At 34.3% G+C, this 21,662-nt stretch overlaps 1 protein-coding gene across 1 annotated transcript in view; it reads left to right on the top strand.

The window, feature by feature from the left end:
* Positions 1-12,529, top strand: part of LOC129231681 (cadherin EGF LAG seven-pass G-type receptor 3-like) — a 153,168-nt gene extending 140,639 nt beyond the window's left edge. The window contains exons 13-18 of the mRNA XM_054866044.1: positions 1,685-1,779; positions 3,252-3,376; positions 7,265-7,530; positions 9,023-9,092; positions 10,429-10,953; positions 11,554-12,529. Coding sequence (XP_054722019.1) covers positions 1,685-1,779; positions 3,252-3,376; positions 7,265-7,530; positions 9,023-9,092; positions 10,429-10,953; positions 11,554-12,529 — 2,057 coding nt within the window. The remainder of the gene's footprint in view (positions 1-1,684; positions 1,780-3,251; positions 3,377-7,264; positions 7,531-9,022; positions 9,093-10,428; positions 10,954-11,553) is intronic.
* The last annotated feature ends 9,133 nt before the right edge of the window (positions 12,530-21,662 follow it).

The following is a 21,662-nucleotide window of genomic DNA, read 5'->3' as shown; positions in this document are numbered from 1 at the left end:
TGACTTATGCCCTTTCTGAAATAATCGATTCAGTTTGCCTCAAAGATGAAGGCACTTTCCCAAATATAAAAACTTTTTTTTTTTTTTTTCGAACTCCCGAATTGGAATACAAGCACTTTTACTGACAAGTTGATGGTGCCACAAATCTTCTGGCAGTTTTAATGCAGTTGAAGACTTCGGTGCAAGAAGAGGACAGCTCCAATTTTTGTCTGGTTTTGTGTTTTACATTGAAATATATATAGAAAACTGTTATTTTTTATTCTTTGCAAGAAAGTGACATCTCCAAGCAACATTTGATAAATCATAAATTATTAAAGAAAAGGAGCTGTAACTGGCTATGTTTCAGGAAAAAGTAAAGAAAGAAGTTACCTATTTGTTGTATCAGTTTTAAACTAAAAGTGGTAATCATTCAAGGCGAGAATTGCTTTCTTACTAGAACCAAACTTGTTTAGTTCATTACTTAAAATCCAAAATTAATTTGGATTATTTTGTGCACTTGAAAAATTTGCAAAAATGGGACAGCTCCAGTATACTTAACAATTAATTATACCTAAGTCACATTATATTTTATTAAAATATCATCAAAGTTGTTTTCATAGCGGCAAGCTCTAATTTAATATGGAATGTAAAGGCGAATTGTTTTAAAATGAATATTTCAAATGTTCATTTATTTTCATTTATTTATTAAGTTATTTATTTATTGTGTGTGATTCCTGAAAGATTTTTAAATGTGAAGCTAACCCCTTCTTGCACCCAGGTCTTCAATTTTTAACTCTGATTGAAAATTAAATTAGTTCTCTCCCCTTTTGCGTCATGTCTTTTTAGTACCCCCAACAATCCTTGATGCAAGGATTGTTTTTGTTTTATTGTGGTTTTTTTCCGTACCCTCTTAAATTGGTTTTCGATTGTAATGTAATTATTGTTACTAATGTGCCGTTATTTATGTATTAAAATATTATAATAGTGCTAGATATAAAGATAAGAATATACTTTTGCCATCAGTTATGCACTTCCCTGGTTCAGAATGTGCATTCTTTGTTAGTATAAACTACAAAATTTGATTCCTTATCGCTTTATGAAAATCGCTCTTTTCTTAAAACAAACGCGATTGATCGCCTTAAGCTGGCAACTGCATAAATACTGAAAACTAAACCTTTTAATCAATTAAACATTTTTTAGCAATTTGAAATCCTTAAAAGATTCTGAAATTCGTCAACTCACTTTCTCTTAAACAAAAACTGAGTGATTTACAATTACAATCAGAAGCTGAAGTTAGAAAAACTATCCAACATTTTTTAGTCTGAATTCTGTACCTCAGAGCCAAACTAACGCAAGTCCAAAAATGGCGATTTTCAGGTTTATTACTGCTTTATATGTAGAATCTTATTCCGCATCGAGTCAACACAACGCTATTCTATTTTAAAAAAAGGAAAAAGAAAAATCCTATATAGTAGTTGTTTACCAGCATAAAAGAACACGAGCCCCTTCCTTTGCATGACTAGACGAAAGTTTTCTCGCTCTCCTGCAAAGTAGCAATAATGTGACTTAGTTAGTCTGGCTCTGATGTACAGAATTATCAATACGATTTTTGTACCAATTCTATTTCACTTCAAGCATGAAGAATAATTTATTTTTTTGTTTGAAAAATTAAATGTCACTACAATTTAAAAACTTCTTTTCTTAGAACGCTTCTGGTCTACCGATGGGATAATTACCAACTATACTGCGGGTAAAGTGATTTGTCAGTCATCTCACATGACAGCTTTTTCAGTACTTTTGGTAAGTCGGAATTGCTTAGATCCTTCAACTTTTTTACAAAATAATCAAGTTCAATAATTATTGCTGTTAATCATTATTACTGCTATATATCTATAAATTAGTATTTCCTAATGAATTCTGATAAGCTATTTCTGTAAATGTTTGGACTTGATAATACACATACTAAATTTTGCTGTGAATTGTTTTTGACATAATGACACTAGATTGCTCAAAAACCTATTACTATTTCAAATTTAACTTATTAACCTTTCATAGACCCGAACAATTATCTTTAAACTCGATTATTTCTTCAAAAAGCCTACTAAAACTGAGAATGCTTTGGCTTGAAATAGGAAACACAATTTTTCGGTATTGTTTTCTCTGTAACTATTAATCACTTATTTCTCTCCTTGCTTTGTTTTGAACTAAATCTAACAAGAAATAGCGATATTGATTATTTCAGTTAAAACTATTCTAACAACTATTTCTATTATAATAACATTTTCTTCAAGATATATTGAGTTCTCTTTCCAGATTTTGTAATACTAGTTTTTCCTTAACCAATTTCAATGGCACCAAACCGTTGCGGTTTGAATGTGAAAACGAGGTTTTTAGTGCTTAAAAATATGTGCTGGAAGTAGTCAATTTACGTAAGGAAAAATAAACAAGACAATGATGCATCCTTTTGACAAAGGAGAAAATGAACTGAAATTTTGGTTGTTTTCTAAAAAATCGAGTTGGAAGAAAATAATATTGCAATTAAAATCTTAACAGAAAGTTTTGCAAGTAATAAATAATTGATCTTTTTAGGATTTGTGATAAAATTTCCTTAAACGCTGTGATTTTATGATTTTATACCTAATCATTTAATCGAGTTTAAGCTGAGCATTACACCTCTTAAACATTTCCAATGAATTATTGGTTCAATGATCAATAGTAGCCCAACGACATCTGGAGCTAAAGGGGGTTGATGCAATCATTCGAGGTCACTAGCGCAGCCAGAAATACCTTCTGGAGGGGGGGGGATCAAAAATACCTTCTGAAGGTTTTTTTGACGAGAAATGCATTCTGGAGGGGATTTTTCGATCAAAAACACCTTCTGGAAGTTTTTTTTGATGAGAAATACCTTCTAGAGGAGGTTTTTTGATGAAAAATACCTTCTGAATACCTTCTGGGAGGGAGGGGGTGATCAAAAATACCTTCTGAAGGGGATTTTTTGATCAAAAATACCTGCTGAAGGTTTTTTTTTAATCAAAAGAGCACTTTCATATGCAAAAACTACTCTATTAGAATTTTGTTAAATCCAATAACTCTGGGGGGTGTTTTCACCTCCAACATCCCCCTCCCTTCGCTGTGCCACTTTTGAGGTACTTAAGAATAATCATAATATCTCACACAGTATCCTTCTTTATCTGATATTTTCTTTTTGTTAAGTCACGCTTAGTTCATATACCACCCTCTCTGGAAATAATATTTTTTGAAACTATTTCTAGGATGTCATGCCGTCTTCCAAAGTAAACGAACGACATCATACAGTTCTCTCAATAATATCCTACACTGGAAGTGGATTATCAATTGTTGGTCTCAGTCTGACGTTGCTCACTTATTCACTGTTCGGGTAAGTTGACGGTTGATGACCATTTTCTGAAATGCTGTTAGATTCTTGTCATTTCATTAAGAATTTTTTTCCAATCACATTTAAGCCGAACAAGTTTTCACAGAAGAAAAACATAAATGCTCATAAAAAATACATGTCCAAATTGCTGTGGCTAAAGCTTGACTACAGAGAGATGGCGCGTGAACTTGAAGTAGAAACGGGCCGCTTCATTTTGTAATAGGTAGGATCTGCAAAAAAGCGAGACTTAACTGCTTGTGCGTTCTCGCCGATTCTACCTATTACAAAATGAAGCGGTCCGTTTTCGCTTGCAGTTCATCCGCCATCTCTCCGTGGTCAAGCTTTAGAGACAGGTAGTTAATGAGATTGGTTGTAAAGATAAAGTTTGTCGTTGAAGGTCCCGAATTGTTTCAGGTTTGATAGATACAGCGTTAGAAATAAGTTTTCGATAGTCGCATTTTGTAAACAAAAATATTGATTTGACGCCCTAGATTTCCAGACCTAAGTGCCAAGTCTGACGCCTACAGTTTTATATCACATTGAAGCTTTTCTTTCCTTACATATTTTGATTAAGACCCGTGATTGACCCGAAGAATAAACTTGCAAAAGTAGTTTTCAAATGCAATCACTTTTGTCATTAAAAACTATTTTCCTTTTGTATATTTTACAAATATGCTATCGACAGTGTATAGCATAAAGCAATGCATATCGGCAGTGTTTTTAGTTTTAAAAGAAATTATATTTTGGATACATACATTTGATTCATTGAAAATGTTACCTAGGTTGTTCGTTTTGACGACTAGAAACTTATACTAGGCTCCATCATGTGGTGCCTAGATTTAAACTCTTATTTCTAACACGGTACATAAACAGACTCATAATAGCTCTATAGCCGTACTTTGAACATGGTAAGTCTCATTATTTGTCGGGTCTAAAATAATACATTTTTACACGCGACGTTCTTTAAATAGTTTAAATATCGCGCCTCTTTTGTTCTTGCTACTGGGCTTGGAACGATTGCTTCTAGTACACAATCATTTTTTGCACTGTAGAAAGCAAAAAAGTAGAGCACTGTTTAAACTTGTCAAAAAAGAAACTCCACAATCAATCTGATCATGACAAAGACACCCTCTTTTACGGTATTCGCTATTGATCTCCGGTAAGATTTAAACAAACGTCATCTCTTACATGTGAAAACAAGCCTCGACTTTGCTTTCGAAATTTTACGGTTTTAAATTTTTCATTTTAATGACAAAAGCATTAATTTTTTAATCTACCGAAGATCGTTGTAGCTCATTATGACCTTAATTTTAAAACCATCTCTGCTTAGATTGGATTACCAAGTTTGGTTACATTTGCTAGGGTAATTTTCATCTTGACACCAATTAAGAGTGAAACTTTTAATATAAAAAAATGTATACACGGGGTTCCTTATCAGGCCTCTATTTAAGCTACAGTTTTAAATACGCATTCTTCCAAAATTTTTAAGTGAAATTAGGAATCATGTTGTTGCGCATATCAATTTAAAATTTTAATTTTGTAAAAATCACGAGAACAATTTTTACGCACTCTCCTAATGCTTATGATTATACACTGTTAGAAACTGAAAATGCAATACCAAGATGGCGTGGACAGAAATTTATGCAAATTTCAGGGTAGACGCACGTCACAGTGTTATGCAAATGATGTGAGATGTACAGTTCTCCAACGCATGTGAAGTAAGATAAAATAGAAGGAACGTGTAGAATGGGCAATATTCTTGCTGTTATTTCTGCCAGACTAATCATCAAAACAAATTTTGTATTTTTTTTCTCGGAGAATACGTGTAATAGGAGAGAATGTGAGGCCGCCGTCAACGGAGGCACTTCCAGCAGACATAGACAGACGATTTTACGAGGGATCTGGTGATCGGGCTGAGAAGGATAGGTTTGTTCTTACGTCAAATCGCAGCTGATACCAACATGGATGCGTCCACGGTGCATCGGCTGTAGCGAAGATGGTCGGAACAAGGAAATGTGGTAAGTTTGAGGGGTGCAGGGGCAGCCAGAGTGACGTCAGCGCGCGTGGATCGACGTATCCGCCGACAAGCGGTAACAGCCCGGCAGACCACGTGTACTTCCATTCTGATGTATGTGCAACAGAACTTGGATGTTTCCATATCGACCAGAACCCTGTCCGGTCGTTTGGTTGCAAGTGGTCTGCACTCACCGCGTCCGTTAGGAAGACTGCCGTTGACCCCACAAGCATAGACGTCAACGCTTGGGTTGGTGACGTACTAGAGCAACTTGGATGACGGAATGGCGGTACGTCGTGTTCTTAGATGAGTCATGTTTCTGTTTGTCCAGTGGTAGTAGCCGAATACGAATGTGGCGTCGACGTGGAGACAGGTCTAATCCGGCAGCAACTGTGGATGAGCGCCTCACCGCTCGACAGTGAACTATTATGGTTTGGGGTACTATTGCGTATGATACTGCGTCACCTCTAGTTCGTATTCAGGGCACTATGACGGCCGAACTATACATACAGAATGTGCTGCGGCCGATGTTAATCTATTATCTTCAGCGGTTGTGCAATGTAAAGTTTCAGCAGGATTACGCCCGACCCCACAGTGCTCTCACTACTAACGTTCTCTACAAGGTGTACAGATGCCTCTGTGGCCAACGTACTCTCCTGATCTGTCACCAATCGAACACGCGTGACATGTGAATGGAAGCCGTTTGCAAACTCTGTCCCTTGCTCGTTCAGAGGACGAACTTTGACAAATGGTTAACAGGAATGGAGATCCATCTCTCAGGACACCATCCGTTCTCTTATTGACCTGTACCTAGACGTGTTTCTTCGTGCATCGCCGTTCACGGTTCTCCTACAACCTAGTGAGTCGACATCGTTCTCGTTCTATAGTCTGAATATCGGTTCGATATAAAGATCACCTATTGTTCCTTGCTGTCTTTGTCTTTTTGCCAAATTTCATCCCTTCCGAACTAGTTCTTCTTGGTGTTGCACTTTCAATTTCGAGTAGTGTATTTAATATAATTTTGTGTTAACTTTTAACACATTAGGGGTAAAGTTTGCTCAATGTATATTTTGTCGCATTTTTTTGCCTCACCCAATAAAATGCAGGTAAGAAAAAATAGCGTTCAGCAGCCTTCATGTCCACTGCTTTTAAGTGTCTTAAAAAACTGAAGGAGAAACTAGACATGAGGGGCTAATCCATGTATAATATTTTATTGCAGTATTTTCTTATGTTTTTTTTTTCAACATATTCTTTATGTTCTACCCCATGATGTTTTACTCCCATGATGTTTCATACAGCATTAGAACCATGGTAGTTAGGACATCGGAGGAACGCGTGTTCATTGACCGAAGACATAAAACCCATCGAATACATGTGGGCTACGGGATTGTTAAATCTGTAAATCGAAAGTCCTGTGTTCAGTCGTTAGGAATTTTACCATAGATGCAGAAAATTTCCTTCCCCTTCAGAATCGTGTCCAAATTGTAGTGGTGGGGATGACTGGTGGCTCCATCATTCTGTGTTTAAGTAAATTACTGTACTGTGTTAGGAGCAATGGTGAACAAAACTGCTAGGTGCATTTTACTCTTCAAAATTTGTCCATCATTTTCAGTGTGTTAAAAGAGGCGAATGCCGAAAAGACAAAAGTACCCACACGTTTGTAAACCGACATTATCTAATACACATTAAATGTCATTTATACAATTCGGTGGGTGTTATTTTTTCGTTTTTTCTATCGTTTCGTTAAATTGACATAAGATGAATGTTTAATACTTACCTCAGTTTATTATATTTGTCTTATTACTTAATAATCTTATTACTTACATACTTACCTTTGTTTATTATATTTGTATTAATATTTGTCTTTGTCTGTATAGATGCTTGAACCGAGATCACCCAGGAAAGATCTTAATATGTTTATGCTTATCTCTCTTATTGATGAATGCCATGTTTTTGTTGGGAGCCTTCGATATTGAAATGGGAGGACACTTGTGCGCTGCTATAGCTTTGTCCCTTCACTATCTTGTCCTCACATCGCTCTCCTGGATGTGCGTGGAAGCCGTTAATATGTATCAGCTACTGGTACAAGTCTTTGCATCGTCAGAAACGCATTTTATGCTTAAGAGATGTTTATACGCTTGGGGTGAGTATTTCACAATGCACTGTTTCAAGTACTTCCAGAATATTATAATTTATGAAAAAGTAATGGCATCATCTAAAGATAGAAAATGTTAAATACAAAATTTTAAAAAAAAGTTTAGCAAAAAGTAATGATAGTGGGTACTTTTCTTTTTTGAACAATGACGTTTGCGATTTTTGTGAGTGAAGTTGAAAAAGTCTTGCCATATTGTCGTATTCACCAAGCAATTAGAGACTCCCGTACCACCGATTGCAGCATTCTAATCGGTTGAAGATGGCTTTAAATGGTGGTTCGAACAAAGACTTGACCAAGAGTAGAACTGTTTGGTGAACACGAAAAATAATGATCAACGTTAATTGAATGCATTGTATCGGTTAGTACTATGTCTGTTTCAAATCATTTAACGCACTTAGACGCCGAGAGAGAAGTGGACTGTTTAGAAGCATGCCATATCAAGATTTATTCGCATCTCACAAATATGTACCTCCAAATTCAACATCCTTTAATTGATTTGAAGCAGCAGAGAAAAATCATTATTAACATTCTTCGTATCGATTATTACGTAGTCTATATCAACCCATTGAACCAAATCATTAAATTTGGCTTAAAAAGGAAAGTAATTGGAAAGGAAAGTAGTTGAATACTTACTTAGAAAGAAGTTCCCGAGTTTGTTTCTCATCTACAGTACCCACTTGCAGAATAAATAATATTATCTATTTTTGTAGATCCCTCAGTAATTACTTTAGGCAGGAGGGTCCTGCTTTCCTGCTTAATCTCTGCAGCTCCTGCTTAATCCTCCTGCCACCAAGAGAAATTTCTCCTGCTTTTTGATTCCTCAAAATTTAGAATTTGGTTAATATGTTTGCTGTTAGACATACGAATTCGGGTAAAACTTAGAAAATCAAACGATTCAAGCCAAAAATTTGGTTGATATGCTTTTTTTTTAAATGCTAAGACAGGTTCCGTAGCAACATTAAACAAACTTGAACATTGTCATCATACTTTTGCAGTGTGCTTTTACGCATCAAAGCATAATATTTGTATTTAGGTTTCAATAGCATGGAAAAACTTAATTTTTTTCCTTCACAACATATCATTACTCTGAAAGGGAAATAGGTTCCAATCTCATCCTCTGCACGGTCTCTTCTAATTTTGAACTTTTAATATCTCCTCGAGGTTTTGGTCAAAAACGTCTCCAGGTTTTTGTGTTGGTATTATTTTTTAGAAAGGAGGTTGTTTCCGTATTTTTTTTTTTTTTTACTTAATATTTTTTCTCTGAAACATTCTAACTCTGCGTCTTATTTTGAACCTTTTTGTAATTGGAAATAGGCATCTAGAATTAACGGTTGCGAAAATAGTTACTAGAACTGAAAAAGCAGTGTATACAATAGAGATGCGTTCCTTCTACCAATACATGCCTTTCTTAATTTGAAATGTTAAATTAGTAAACATTTCTTCGTTGTTTATTAAAAATTTTTACTTCCTTTTTTTCCAGGGATTCCATTGATTATAGTTTCTCTGACTGGTTACTTTAGATTTGGCTCGTATTGCAGCAACATGGACGTGTAAGTTCTTTTTTTTTCTCTTAAACTTAAATTTATTTAGCCATAGAAATCGTCTTTACGGCAAAAAAGACCGTTACGCAGAGTTTCATTTTTTTATCAGTAAGTTGAAATAGATATAGGGTGGTCCAAAAACATGATAGAAAGTAAACGATTACTACGTTACTGCATAAAAAACACAGCATGCTTAAATATGAAACCCATTTTATTGAATAAAGATATGAATGGCATTTAATGTACAAGTTTGTTGAAATGCCTACCGTCCCCAACTATAATGTTATAATGCTATAAAACCGATGTCATTGGGGAATGAAAAATACTCATCTCAACGTCGTTACACCTATGTATTCACAAAAGGTCACAGTGTGATGTGTCATATCATCGAAGAGGGTCAGTAGTCCGATATTTATTGACGATTTGGTCACAGGATTTAAGTATCGAGAGTTGCTAGAGCATCACTTTGGCCCTGAGGCGGGCCGTCTCAACAAGGTATGTCGGTACTGGTTCAGACAAGGTTGCAAAGTTGGGCTTGTCCCCAGAGAACTGCTGACGTCTTAGATGCAGAGAAATTCACAGACCATGGGATAGAATGTCCCCAATACAGTCCGGACCTAAATTCGAGTGACTTCTTCTTATGGGGTTACATCAACGGCAGAATCTTTAAGTAACCCCATTTATATTTAGTTATTCCATGAACTAACTAATGATAGAACGTTGAAGTGCAAAATAAAAAAAATCAAAGTTTTTTAAATAAATTAGTCGATTATAAGTAGCTGAAATCTCTCGAAAAATAAGTTATCCCATTCCTGAAAATATCATTGCTTGAAAACAGGTTGCAAAAATATTTATTAATAATCCAAATTGCAAAACGCTAACATAAATACACGGCCTAAATTCTACGTTTAAAAGCAACAGAATGAAGCACACACACACGACCTTGCAAAATAGCTATAATCGAGTGGAAATTAACTAAAAGCAGCTAAAATCGGTTAAAAGAACTTTCGAGTGTTGCATACTTTAACAATCAAGTAATCGTGATTCTATAAAATACGTAGCTAAAACGTAGAATTATTTTCTATGAAATAACCGATTACACATTTTAACGGTAATATATATTTTGATTTATGTATTAATGATTTTTACTTCTAACGTTTTTCTGGGGCCTAAGAAAGATGTCTTCTAAACGAAAACTGTACTCAAACGTAAAGTCGCATTTTAAGTCACATTTTGACGTTATTTCTACTGCTATACATTAGTACTCTTTAGCAAAAAGTTTCTGGTTATAGATGGTGACTAAGCAACGAGAAATGTCGTTATTTTGTGATTTTTATTTTTTCAGATGTATGCTGACTTCTAAAGATCCATGGATCTATTATGCTACGTTCCTGGGTCCTGCTTGCGCCATACTTGTGGTAAACTTTGTGATCTTTGTTTTAGTCTCCAGGGTTATATTTGCTCCTCGTCTAGCACATGCATCAGGGGACAATCAACCTGCTGTGACTACATCTCAAGTGCGCGGAGCTTTTACAGTCATGATTCTTCTTGGAATAACTTGGGTCTTTGGAACACTGGCCATTGGAAAAGTAAAAGTTGCTTTCCAGTATTTGTTCTGCATCTGTAACTCATTTCAAGGATTTCTAGTCTTCTTAGTAAGATGTCTACTCTATTCTGAAGCAAGGAATGCATGGGCTTACTTATTCAAGCATGGCAAACTGAAACGCCATCGTGGAGTATTGCCACCGGCGACAGTTAGTTTCTCGACTAATTCTCATGGAAGACATGCAGGACAAACAAATTCCTCAGGAGGAAGAGCAGATTGTGAAGGAATGTGCACTATCACTTTAGAAAACGAAAAGCTTAAGAGGTAAGTAGCCTTTTTGTAAGAAATTTCAATGTTAACTAGAATTACTTTGTAATCGATTTTAATAGCAACGTCAATTAGTACTTAGTTGTTCATTTCCTGACTTCCAAAAATTTTGGTTCTGCTGTCAAGGTGAGTAGCACTTTACTTCGTAAAAGGAAGTAAAAACGTGAAAATGAGCAAAACAGATTTAAAAAAGCTGCCAGGAAAAAATAGCTTTGATTTTTTTATTCTTAGAACTTTAATTACGATTACGAAGGTTAAAATCAAATTCGAACGTTAAACAAAGTTTATTTTAAGTAAGAAAGCTAGATTTTGCGATTGCCATGAAAAGTAAAAACGTAAGAAGATTTTTTGCTCCAAAATTGGGAAATTTGTAAACCAATTCACTTAAAATTGGACCAAATTGCGACAAAATCGTACTTAAAAAATTGTCTTTTTGTGTTCATATCCGGCTCAGTACAATTTAAGTGATATTTCGTTCTCCTCCTCTTTTACTAAATTCTAAAAAAAGTGGGTCGGCTACATATAATAACAAATATTTGAGTCAATTTATGATTTTTTTCTGATATTAATCTTTCTGATATTTTATTCTTTCAATAGAAGTAATGGAAGCGTCAATAGAAGAGAAATATTCCCATTTGAAGAAACCATGGTAAAAGAAGTATTAAACTCTGCATTACCTAGAAGCTATCCTATTCATAACTTTTCAAACGTAAATCAAAATTTCTGTCAAGATTTTAATTTGAACTCCTCTGAACCCCACAAGAGCATGATAAAAGATATCCAGGATTCTTTTGCATCGGAAAGCTTGAATCGTCGCAGTATAATTCCTCTCGAGTCCTTTCAAAGACGCCATCCAACTTATCAGCAATCTGACGAGCCTCTTAGTATGCCAGCAAATGTAGCAATCAATGCAGCCTATTATTGTGATGAAAAGGATAATGAAATCGAGGAAGAAACTAGATATTTCCCTGTAGCAACTGACAGATGGCAACGAGATTTCAGCAACGTTCGTATGTTTGAAGAACTTCCCACGAAAGATTTCCGAAAAGAAAGAAGTGCATCTGTTGGCGGTTCTTGCTCATTTCCTGATGTTTTGAGCGACAACTATGTATCGTTAGGTAATCCAGCCATGGCAGGGTTCAAGGCTTTGTTCGCAAATATGAGAGTTCAAGGTGAAGATCAAGTCAGTAAGGATAAAAGAAGCTTGTCTGTAGATCATGGATCACCAAATATCATTCAAGAAGGCTCTGCTAAGCGCAAAGGCCCTGGGCGTACTCGCAGACATAGAATTCGTAACCACTTGAGATTTGTCAGACGAAGTTCAATAGTTCTGGAGCAAGATGAAGAGCAATCTGATGAAAAGCATTCATCGTCTACTGATGTTGATGATAGTCCACCGCCACCCTCTGCGAACGTGGCTCGCCGTCGTTGGGAAAATGCTTCTCGGAAAGCAATGAGGAACACGGGAGAAAAAAGAAGTCACTTGGCCCGCACTGTTGTCGATAAAGACTCCAGCCTCCAGGTGGAACCTCCAGTGTCACCGAAGAGAAATAACGTAGACATAGTGAAGTAGACATATTAATGATTCATTTAACTTTCATATTTCAGTTTAGTCATTTTTATTGCATATCATTCACAGTTGGGACTTATTCTCATTATCAAAAACTTTTGATTTTAACATTTGAACTTACGGAATTTGTTTCGTATATGAATGAGCTTTTGTTTAACTTTTTGTATTTTCTTTGTACGTTTTCATGTATTGTATGCGTTCTTTTTTTATTTGTGTTTTCTTTGTTTTTGTATCGCACAATGTTAACCACGAATTTTAATTTTAAATAACGTGATTTACGAACATGAGCCAAAACGTAGACTCATTTCAGCTGAAAATAAGCATGTATCTATGAACATTTGCTCATTTTCTATAGAAAAAGAAAAAGTACATAGGTTGAAAAGAGCATTTTTTCTATATTGATTTTTTTTTTTTACTTTAGAAATTGAAAATTTGTTAAATTAAATGTCTAGAACTACCCTTGATATGATTTTTTTTATTTATATCCTATGAGAGATCGTCATGTAGCAATAAGATTTTATGCCAATTCAAATTGTCTCTCTGTACTAAGGGTAATATATTGATTTCTGCTATTATAAAAATTTGAATGTAAAACACTTAAACTCGATTTGTTTAAAGCATTCCACATGCTGCATCACATGCCAGTTTCATTATACAGTCAATATGTTTCAATTATTTTTACGAAAATTATATTTTGCGTCTGAATGATTATGTACTATTTCATCCATGTCTATTCTTTCATCACAAAAAGTTAAATCGGTGATAAAACTAACCAGGAAACCACACGATCAAGGAAATTCGAAAAAAATCGAAATTGGCAGCATTTGAAAGAGCATCGTAAAACATGTTTATGTCACAAAAATTACGTGCCCTCGTGAAACCCGTTATCGAAATATGAGGTCTTAAAGTTTGCCGAAATTTTAAGTTAAGTTGCCAAATTTAGCGAGTTTTATTCAAAAATGGTAGGTAAGACGCGAATTCAAGATCTGCATCTGACAAGACATCTCATTGCCATTTTTTGGCCTTCACCAAAACGCGTGAAAGATGTTTTAAGTTATTTCTTTACTCATGGGTGACTACCAGGGGGAGAGGCTTGCCATTAAAGCTTTTAGGGTATTTTTCTCTCATCTGGGGTGGAGGGCTTTTGTTTTTGTGAGGTCTTTAAGGTATTGGTGTGGGGGAGGGTAGCATCGTCGCTCTTGGAGGAAATAGGCAACCCTGCTTTACTTGAGTGCACCAAAATTAAGAACCACTATCAAGCTTATAAAGTGGAAGGTTTTTCCAGAGGAACAACTTTAAATCAAGATTAAGCTTAAGTTTTATCTTATTATTAATGATAAAAGCAGGTCCACCACAGTGGGGGGGGGGGGGTATTTAAGGGGCTAAAGTCGACCCTCCTAGTTTTTAACAAAAATGTATTTACATGTACTTGTAAAAGTGTAGTGGTAGGGAAGGGTCACCGGATTTTTTTTTTTTTTTTTTTTTCGTAAACAATGCAAATATAACGTTAATTGATTTCAAACCATCTTTTTTTCTGGCGAGTCCCCTAAACCCCAAGGCGAGTCCCCAGACACATTATTTCTAGCTCTAGCTTTTTATGTATGTGAGTGTGTTTTCTGTTGCTTTTCGGCATGATAAGGATTTTGTATAATTCTGCCGTGGAAAAGCAAAGCGTAGTGTCAGTAAATTTTTCTTTTTCTTTCTTTCTTTCTTTTTTTTTTTTTTTTTTTTTTTTGCCACATTCTGTACCTTTAGCCAGGTGCGGGGGGGGGGGGGTCGCAGGGCGGACTGCGCCATTGAAATTATTAGGAGGGTGTTTTGAGGGGTACTTTTCTCATTTTGAGGAGGGGTCTCTTGCTTTTGGGGGGTCTCCGTGATATTTAGAGGTTGTGCCCTTGCCCTTAGGGGGGGGGGGACCACTGCCTTAGCTTTCGTGTATAAAATTGTTTATTTAGTTTCCGCTGAAAGTTAAGCACGAAAAGAACATCATATTCAAACGTTTCCCTTTTTGGAATCCAAAACGCGTTTCTACTAATACTTCAAAAATTCATTTCTGCAGATACTGCGTTCTAACTTCCCGCGGCATAATTGACCTTTTCCACAGTAAAATTTTGAAGAGACGAGCCAGATAAAAGTACCGTAAACTGCGGTTACTTGAGCCTCCGGGGGCTACTTGAACCCATGAAAAAAAAGTGTTTAAAATTCGTCCTGGTCCTATAAAACTCAGTGTATAGACTTTTAAAACCTTCTGCATGACAGGTAGCAGTACTAGGCAGAGGCTGGAGCATGAAACAAACTTTCTGCTATTCCCGCCTTTTTCTGATTGAAGTTATGATTGCAAGTTGTCTAAACAGTTGTTTTTAGTGTCTGCAAACTTTCACATGTAATTTCATGGGAACATTTGATATCCTCAAAGTAAAGATAGTTTTATGTTTGCATTTTATTTCTTAATAAAATATCAGTGTTTTAGCTATATAATTAACACAGAACTAATATAAGTTAGTAAAAGTGCACTGGTTGCCTTAAAATGGGCCTACATGAACCCAGCGTTCAAGCAGCCCTTGACCACATTTCATCACTAAATTATGTTAAAGTAAGGTTTGTAATCTTTTAAAATAAAGAGGTTAGCTACTATTTATACCCGATAACTTGCAGATCTGGGGAAGAAAGGGGTACGAAAGTAAAAGAGAACCCTTTGAAGTAGGAAATATGCGGATTATTAAGAGGAAAAATTACAATTGTGTCCAGATACAATCAATTCCGGAGAAATGTCTTAGAGAGTGGCATCATTTTGACTTAAGTATATCAACTCGAAAAAGGAAATTAAAAGATCGTTCACAAACAAGCCTGGGCATCCTGTAGTATTTGTAGCGGACCATGATTTTCAAAATCATTGGTCCTTCTTGATACCACCACCTGTTTTACAGCTTTTTCGCTGAGTGGGACCAAATAGCCCCAGCGCGGGGCACTTGAACCCAATTTTTAAAAATAGAAAAAATATATATAAAGAGTTAAAATTATTGTTTAAAAAACGGCTTAAGGTGGTAGCAGAACGTCTGAAAAGTGGTAAAAACAAGGTTATCAGTGCACATTATGTTTTTAACCAAAAAATCATTGTAAAAGTAGCAAAAATAACGAAATTTCGGGTCCAAGTAGCCCCAGTTTACGGTATATTTTTGCATTTTAGTAGATTTTAAATAGATTTTACTTTAGTACTTTAATTGTTAATTACAATATTATTGATGTAATTTAAGTATTTCTTATTATATAGTTCCTATAAGTATTACTTATGAGTATTTCTTTTAGATTCTGTGCAAAGCTAATTTGTTTACTTTAGGCAATTAAATATAAATTATAAAAGAAAAAAATAATTCAGAAATTTTAGCCAACAGATTAATCTAAATACAGACAAGAGCTAAAGTAAAATAAAAATGAAATAATAAATTAATTTGTATACGTAAGGTAATATAAATTTTTCAAAAAATCTAATTCAGAAATTTTAATTATCAGATTAATGTTAAATACAAATAAGAGATATAGCTAGTAAAATAAAAATGAAAGAAGCCTGTCGAAAGGGCAAAAATATGCCACTGACCCTGACAAATATGACACTGAACAAAATAATGATTAGAAAATGGTGGCACTAGAAGCATGTCATGAATTTAAGCCGGGTACAGATATTTCAACCGTTAAACTCCCCCGAAATGCAAAATTGCAAAGGTGTTTAAAATGGAGGTGGCCGAGTTTTCAATAACCCAGATTTCTTATACCAAACATATAGTATCATGTCCGAGTATTGTGGTTGTAATAATCTGGAAATGAATAAGTGATTGCAGTTTGATTGAAACATAACTTGTAAAAGTTATTCCAGTATTTTTTTAAAAATGAATAAAAAACATGCAATATGTTGTGCATTTACGTTATACCCACTTTTAGCTGTAGTGGCAGATTGTGTTCGAGTGTCAGGGGTTGTTGTAACAAACTTCGATTATATTAACAGTTTTTAAGAACAAAAATAACTATTTCCCTCCATCCATGATGTAATTTCCGATATCGATAATTTTGAAGCGCAGGTTATTGACATTTTTTATCCGTTGTGTTCTTTTTAGAATTTTTTTTTTCTGTTTTAAATTAAAACTTAAATATTTTTCTCACAGTGGTCAGACAATAGAACTTCATGCATTAGTTATCGCTTTAAAAAAAAGATACCATATTCCATGACCATTTTGTTTCAACATCAAAGATCATTCAATTTATTATTTGTATATGAGCTTAACCTAGTTTGCTTTTTGTACTTATTCATATTAGTTCTTCCAGATTATTAAGAAGTACTTACAACATATTTCATTAATAAGAATTAACACTTAAATAAGTTAAATTAAATACACTTAAAATACAGAAAATTCTGAAATGTATTATTATAACGATTGAAATGATACAAACTATGTTTAATTTCATTGTAAAGTTGTCGTTCCTCTGGTTCTCTGGATAAAGCTTACTACTTTTCACTTCATAGGTTTGATGGTGATTCCTTTAATTTAACACTTACAAGTATGGGATTAATGCAACACATCTTTCACACGCTTTGCAAATGACTCAAAATGGAAATGAGATGCCTTGCAAAACGCAGACGATGAAATTGCGCGGTGTTTTAAATTTTTTGCCAAGTGGCGACTTTTCTTGAGATTTCGGCAGACTTTAAGTCCCTATATCTCGAAAACGAAGAGACGAGGGCACACAATTTATGGGTCAAAAAATGCCTAAATATGCTTTTTCGAATGCGACCCTTTTGAACTTTTTCCATGATTACTGAAGTCGTGTGGTTCCCTGGTAAAAACTTTCTTCAAAAAAATTAATCGATATTTTTAATAGCATCAATGATCATAAACAGCTCATTAGAAATTTGTACTATGACTAAGCTACATTCACTTGCCTCGAAATATAATCGATAATTGTTTCAAAATTGAAGTCAAAATTTTATCAAAATTGAGCAAAAAAGCTTATATAGCAATGTGCACTGATTCGTCTTTGATTTATCGCTACGAATAATTTTTCTACTTTCTACACGTCTTCCTCTTTTACTCCTTTTACATTTAGTGGTTTGAACCTTAATGTAAAAAAATCTATTTTTAATTGGTGTTGCATTATATTTTTAAAATTGAGTTTCAAGTGCTAACTACATTAAGACTAATGTTGATCCTTTAAGGACAATGGCACAAATGTCTCCTGGGATCAAAATTTATTTTATTAAAAATTATATTTCCACCCTTTTTTGAGATATATTAACCTTAACATTAAAAAAAAATAACCTATTATTGTTCAAAAAATACATTGTAATTTTATTTTGAAAACATTGCGAATGCTTTCAACATACCTTCATATCTGCATACATACTGTCATGATTCTATATTTATTCAAGATTATTTTTCAATTGAAACTTAAATGTAGGTAATCTTAATAATCATCCAAATGTTTCTGAGTTGAATAATGAATTAATCAAACTTTGAGAAATATTCGTCGCTTTGCATCTGCAATGGACCATTTAGACGCATGTGCCCATCCATTTTCACATAATCTACTGAATCAGTTTTCACAAAACTTGTTATACACGTTATTTATGTCACCATTTTACAGTTTTCTGAATTAAAAAGTCCCATACTCTGCCGTAGAGCTACTTGTTCTCAAAACATTGCTAATACTTACAACAGCAACAAAATTTTATACTCTTTAATTAAATAGAGTGTAACTTTCGAATAAAAAGATAGTAAAGTTTTGATATAAATTAAAACTATCGACAAACTTGCGTGCATTTTATTTATTTTATTTTTAAAAATATTTGACAGTTCTTTGAAATAAATTTTTTTTCATTTATTTGAGGTATGAAAGGTTAAAAATAATTATATTAATCGATTAGTCCAGAATATTGTATTTCAATAGTAACATAGATATATTGTGCAATGGTAAATCTCATCTTAAACAAAATTAATACTTTTAAAGTGATACAGAATTTTGGTGAAAATTATTTTTCTCTATAGATAACTCTACATATTTAAACATCTACTATCCAATGCTTTACTCTTAATGTCCATTGTGAAATGCTTTGCACTTTAACGTCCATTTTAAACGTTACGAACGCTCTTACCCTATTAAACTATGAACGCATATTTCATCCTTTAAAAATTTGCACTATTACATGCAATAAACCGACAGCTCGGTTATGCCATCCAGAGACTGCAGTTTTGTCCTTTTTATGGACTCGTCAGTTTGGAATAGCATATATTTGAGCTTAAGGCAGATGTCATCTCATTGAAGGGGTGGTAACTTACTGCTTAGTTGCACTATTAGTTGCTGTGATTTGATCTGCCACGTGAGCTTGTTTACTATTTCAGTAGCACTTTAAAGCTCCTGATTGAACCAAATATCTGAAAAGTGCTGTGGTTTCAACCAAAATGTTTTTCAACGTTCAAGCTAATTGCGCTATTAAAGCACTTAAGGGGTAACTATAGCACTTTTGTATCGTAGCACAATTCCGCTGTAAGAAAGAGTTTGTATCAATTAGTATTTATGATTAAGAGACTAGTATTAATGATTGTAAAATGTACTAAATTTTATTAAAAATGTGCAGAACAGTTTTACAAATCTAAAGTACATAAAAAGAAATATTTTCTACGTAAGATGAATTTACACTGTTAATATAATATTTCATATGCTTCTGTTGTGAAGCAAATTTATCTAAAAATACATATATCTGATAAGCAAAATACGCAGTATGCTTTTAAGTAAGAGTGAGCAATTTGATACAAATGCTTACATGCATACTCTACCTGAATGTTCTCTTAAAGATGTAATACACATGAATTTTGAATTTTTTCCTGTATTTAGGCTTAGAATTTATTTAAACATAGATATACTCGTATTTTCAAAGATATTCTTCTCACAGAAGATATTAAAAAATCAACAGAATAGCATTTTTACAATGGAATAAACAACTAAGTCCCTAGTAGAATCTTTAGTGTCGAAATACATTAGATTAGACACTTAGGCACAATAAAAAGAAAATTAGATTCAAAAGACATTAGATTAGACATTTAGGCACAGTAAAAAATTTAGATCCAAAAAGACATTTTTTCTTATCAAAAAGGATGCCTGTGGTAAATACCTTCTTGTTCCCTATAACATTAAGCTCCAGATCAAACTAGAATTTCATATCCTACAAAAACGCAACAATGCAGTACATATACCTAGATGTATCACAGAAAAACATAGATCTGACATCAAGCATAGAGCTGCTATTTTCATATTAAAATATACAAGTTTTCTTTTATGTGATATGAAACAATTAATCTCACTTCAAGTTATGCATACATAATTTTTCCTTGTAAAAATATTCGCTATCCACTAAATTACTTTTCGAACTCGTGTTAATACTTTTGGCCACTGCTGTAGTTTGAATGGGGAACGCGCGTGACGCCCCCCCCCCCCCCGAAAGATTTGCCTTTTTACTGTAGAAAGAATGCAAATTGGTGAGTAAAACCTCAAGATGACTTCCTCGAAACAGTTTTTCCGACTACGTCGCTATTTTTAACGGGGAAGGTTCTGTCTCGTTATAATCATCATTTGGCGCAAAATTCTTCTAAAGACCGATGAGGCATAATGTACATTTGAAAAAATGTTTTTGTTGTAAAATTACTTGAATTATTACTTGGTTTTCAATGTCACAAAAATGTTACTTACAGTGTAGAAAAGTTCTGTGGAAGTGTTATTCGTTACTGATCAACATATTCATCACATCTGTTTGCATGAGAAAAAAAACTGAAGTTTTTTCGCAAAAAATTTCAGAATGTTTTCCTAACTGAATTTGTAAAAGAGTGTTTATTATTATTATTATTTATTTGATTTTTTCCCGTAATATTCATCAAAGTAAGGCCTAGAAAATTTAACTCTGTTCCTCAGCTGAAATAAACATAGGCACGACTCCAAAAATAAAAAGGTGAGATAGAAAAAATTGAGATCCACATGCATCGACTTCCGGTTCATTGATTAAACACGAGCACCCTCGACTTATTACGGCCTGTATAGATTAAGGGTGCTTTGATCATGTGTACAAGTTGTTTCGTCTTCGTGACGTAATGCTCGATAAGTTCATGCGCAGCTTTTACCTGAAGACTTTGACATAAGTAATAATGAGACTTTAACATAAGTAAACTACACAACGGGTTCTAACTCAGTGGCGTAGTCTAGGGAGAAGTAAAGAAACACTGTTACCCTGCTTTTTAATTCTAATAACACTTATATTCGTATCTGCACGTATCCCCGTCCATTTTTTTTCTCCAGGACTACGCCACTGATTTTGCCATGAGCATCGATTCTAGAAAAAAGCTCATGGTATGTTATCTTGATGTAGTCATGTAGTCAAGCAATGTTTACCTTAAACTGCACCACCCAAAGTACCTGTGCGCTGCGTCTTTAATACAGCACGTAGTTATAGTAGTGAATAAAAACGCAAGTTCTATATAACGGATTCTATCTCTGTAGTGTAGTCCAGCGATAAACAAGAAAGGCTGTCCCCCTACTTTTAAATTAAAATTTTTAATTTCAATAACGCTTATATTCGTATATGTCCGTGTCCCACTCTAGCCATTTGTTTTTTCTGAACTACAACACCGATACTGGCATAAGCATCAATTCTGGAATGAAGCTCATGATGCGTTAAGTTATCTTGATGTAGCTATGCAATCAGATAATCCTTTACCCTAAAATGAACTATTCAAAGTACCTGTGTGTTTTGTCTTTCATACAACACGTAGTTATAGTAGTGAAAAAGAAATAATACAAGTTCTATATAACGGTTAATAACTCAATGGTGTAGTCCAGGGAGAAGCAGGAAAACGCTGTCCCCAAGCTTTTTAAATACATTTTTTTCAATTCCAATAACACTATATTCGAATCTGTACATGTCCCCGTTCAGCTTTTTCTCAGGGCTACACCACTGATCTTGCTATGGGTATCCTTCTGGAATAAAGCTTATGTCGTGTTGAGTTATCTTGACGTAGTTATGTAGTCAAGTAATCTTTACCTTAAAATGCGCCACTCAAGGTACCTGTGCGCTGCGTCTTTTATTCAGCGCGTAGTTATA

This window comes from Uloborus diversus, chromosome 10 (genome assembly GCF_026930045.1).
Source record: "Uloborus diversus isolate 005 chromosome 10, Udiv.v.3.1, whole genome shotgun sequence".
Lineage (NCBI taxonomy): Eukaryota > Metazoa > Arthropoda > Arachnida > Araneae > Uloboridae > Uloborus > Uloborus diversus.
This window is presented reverse-complemented; position numbering and strand designations above follow the sequence as displayed.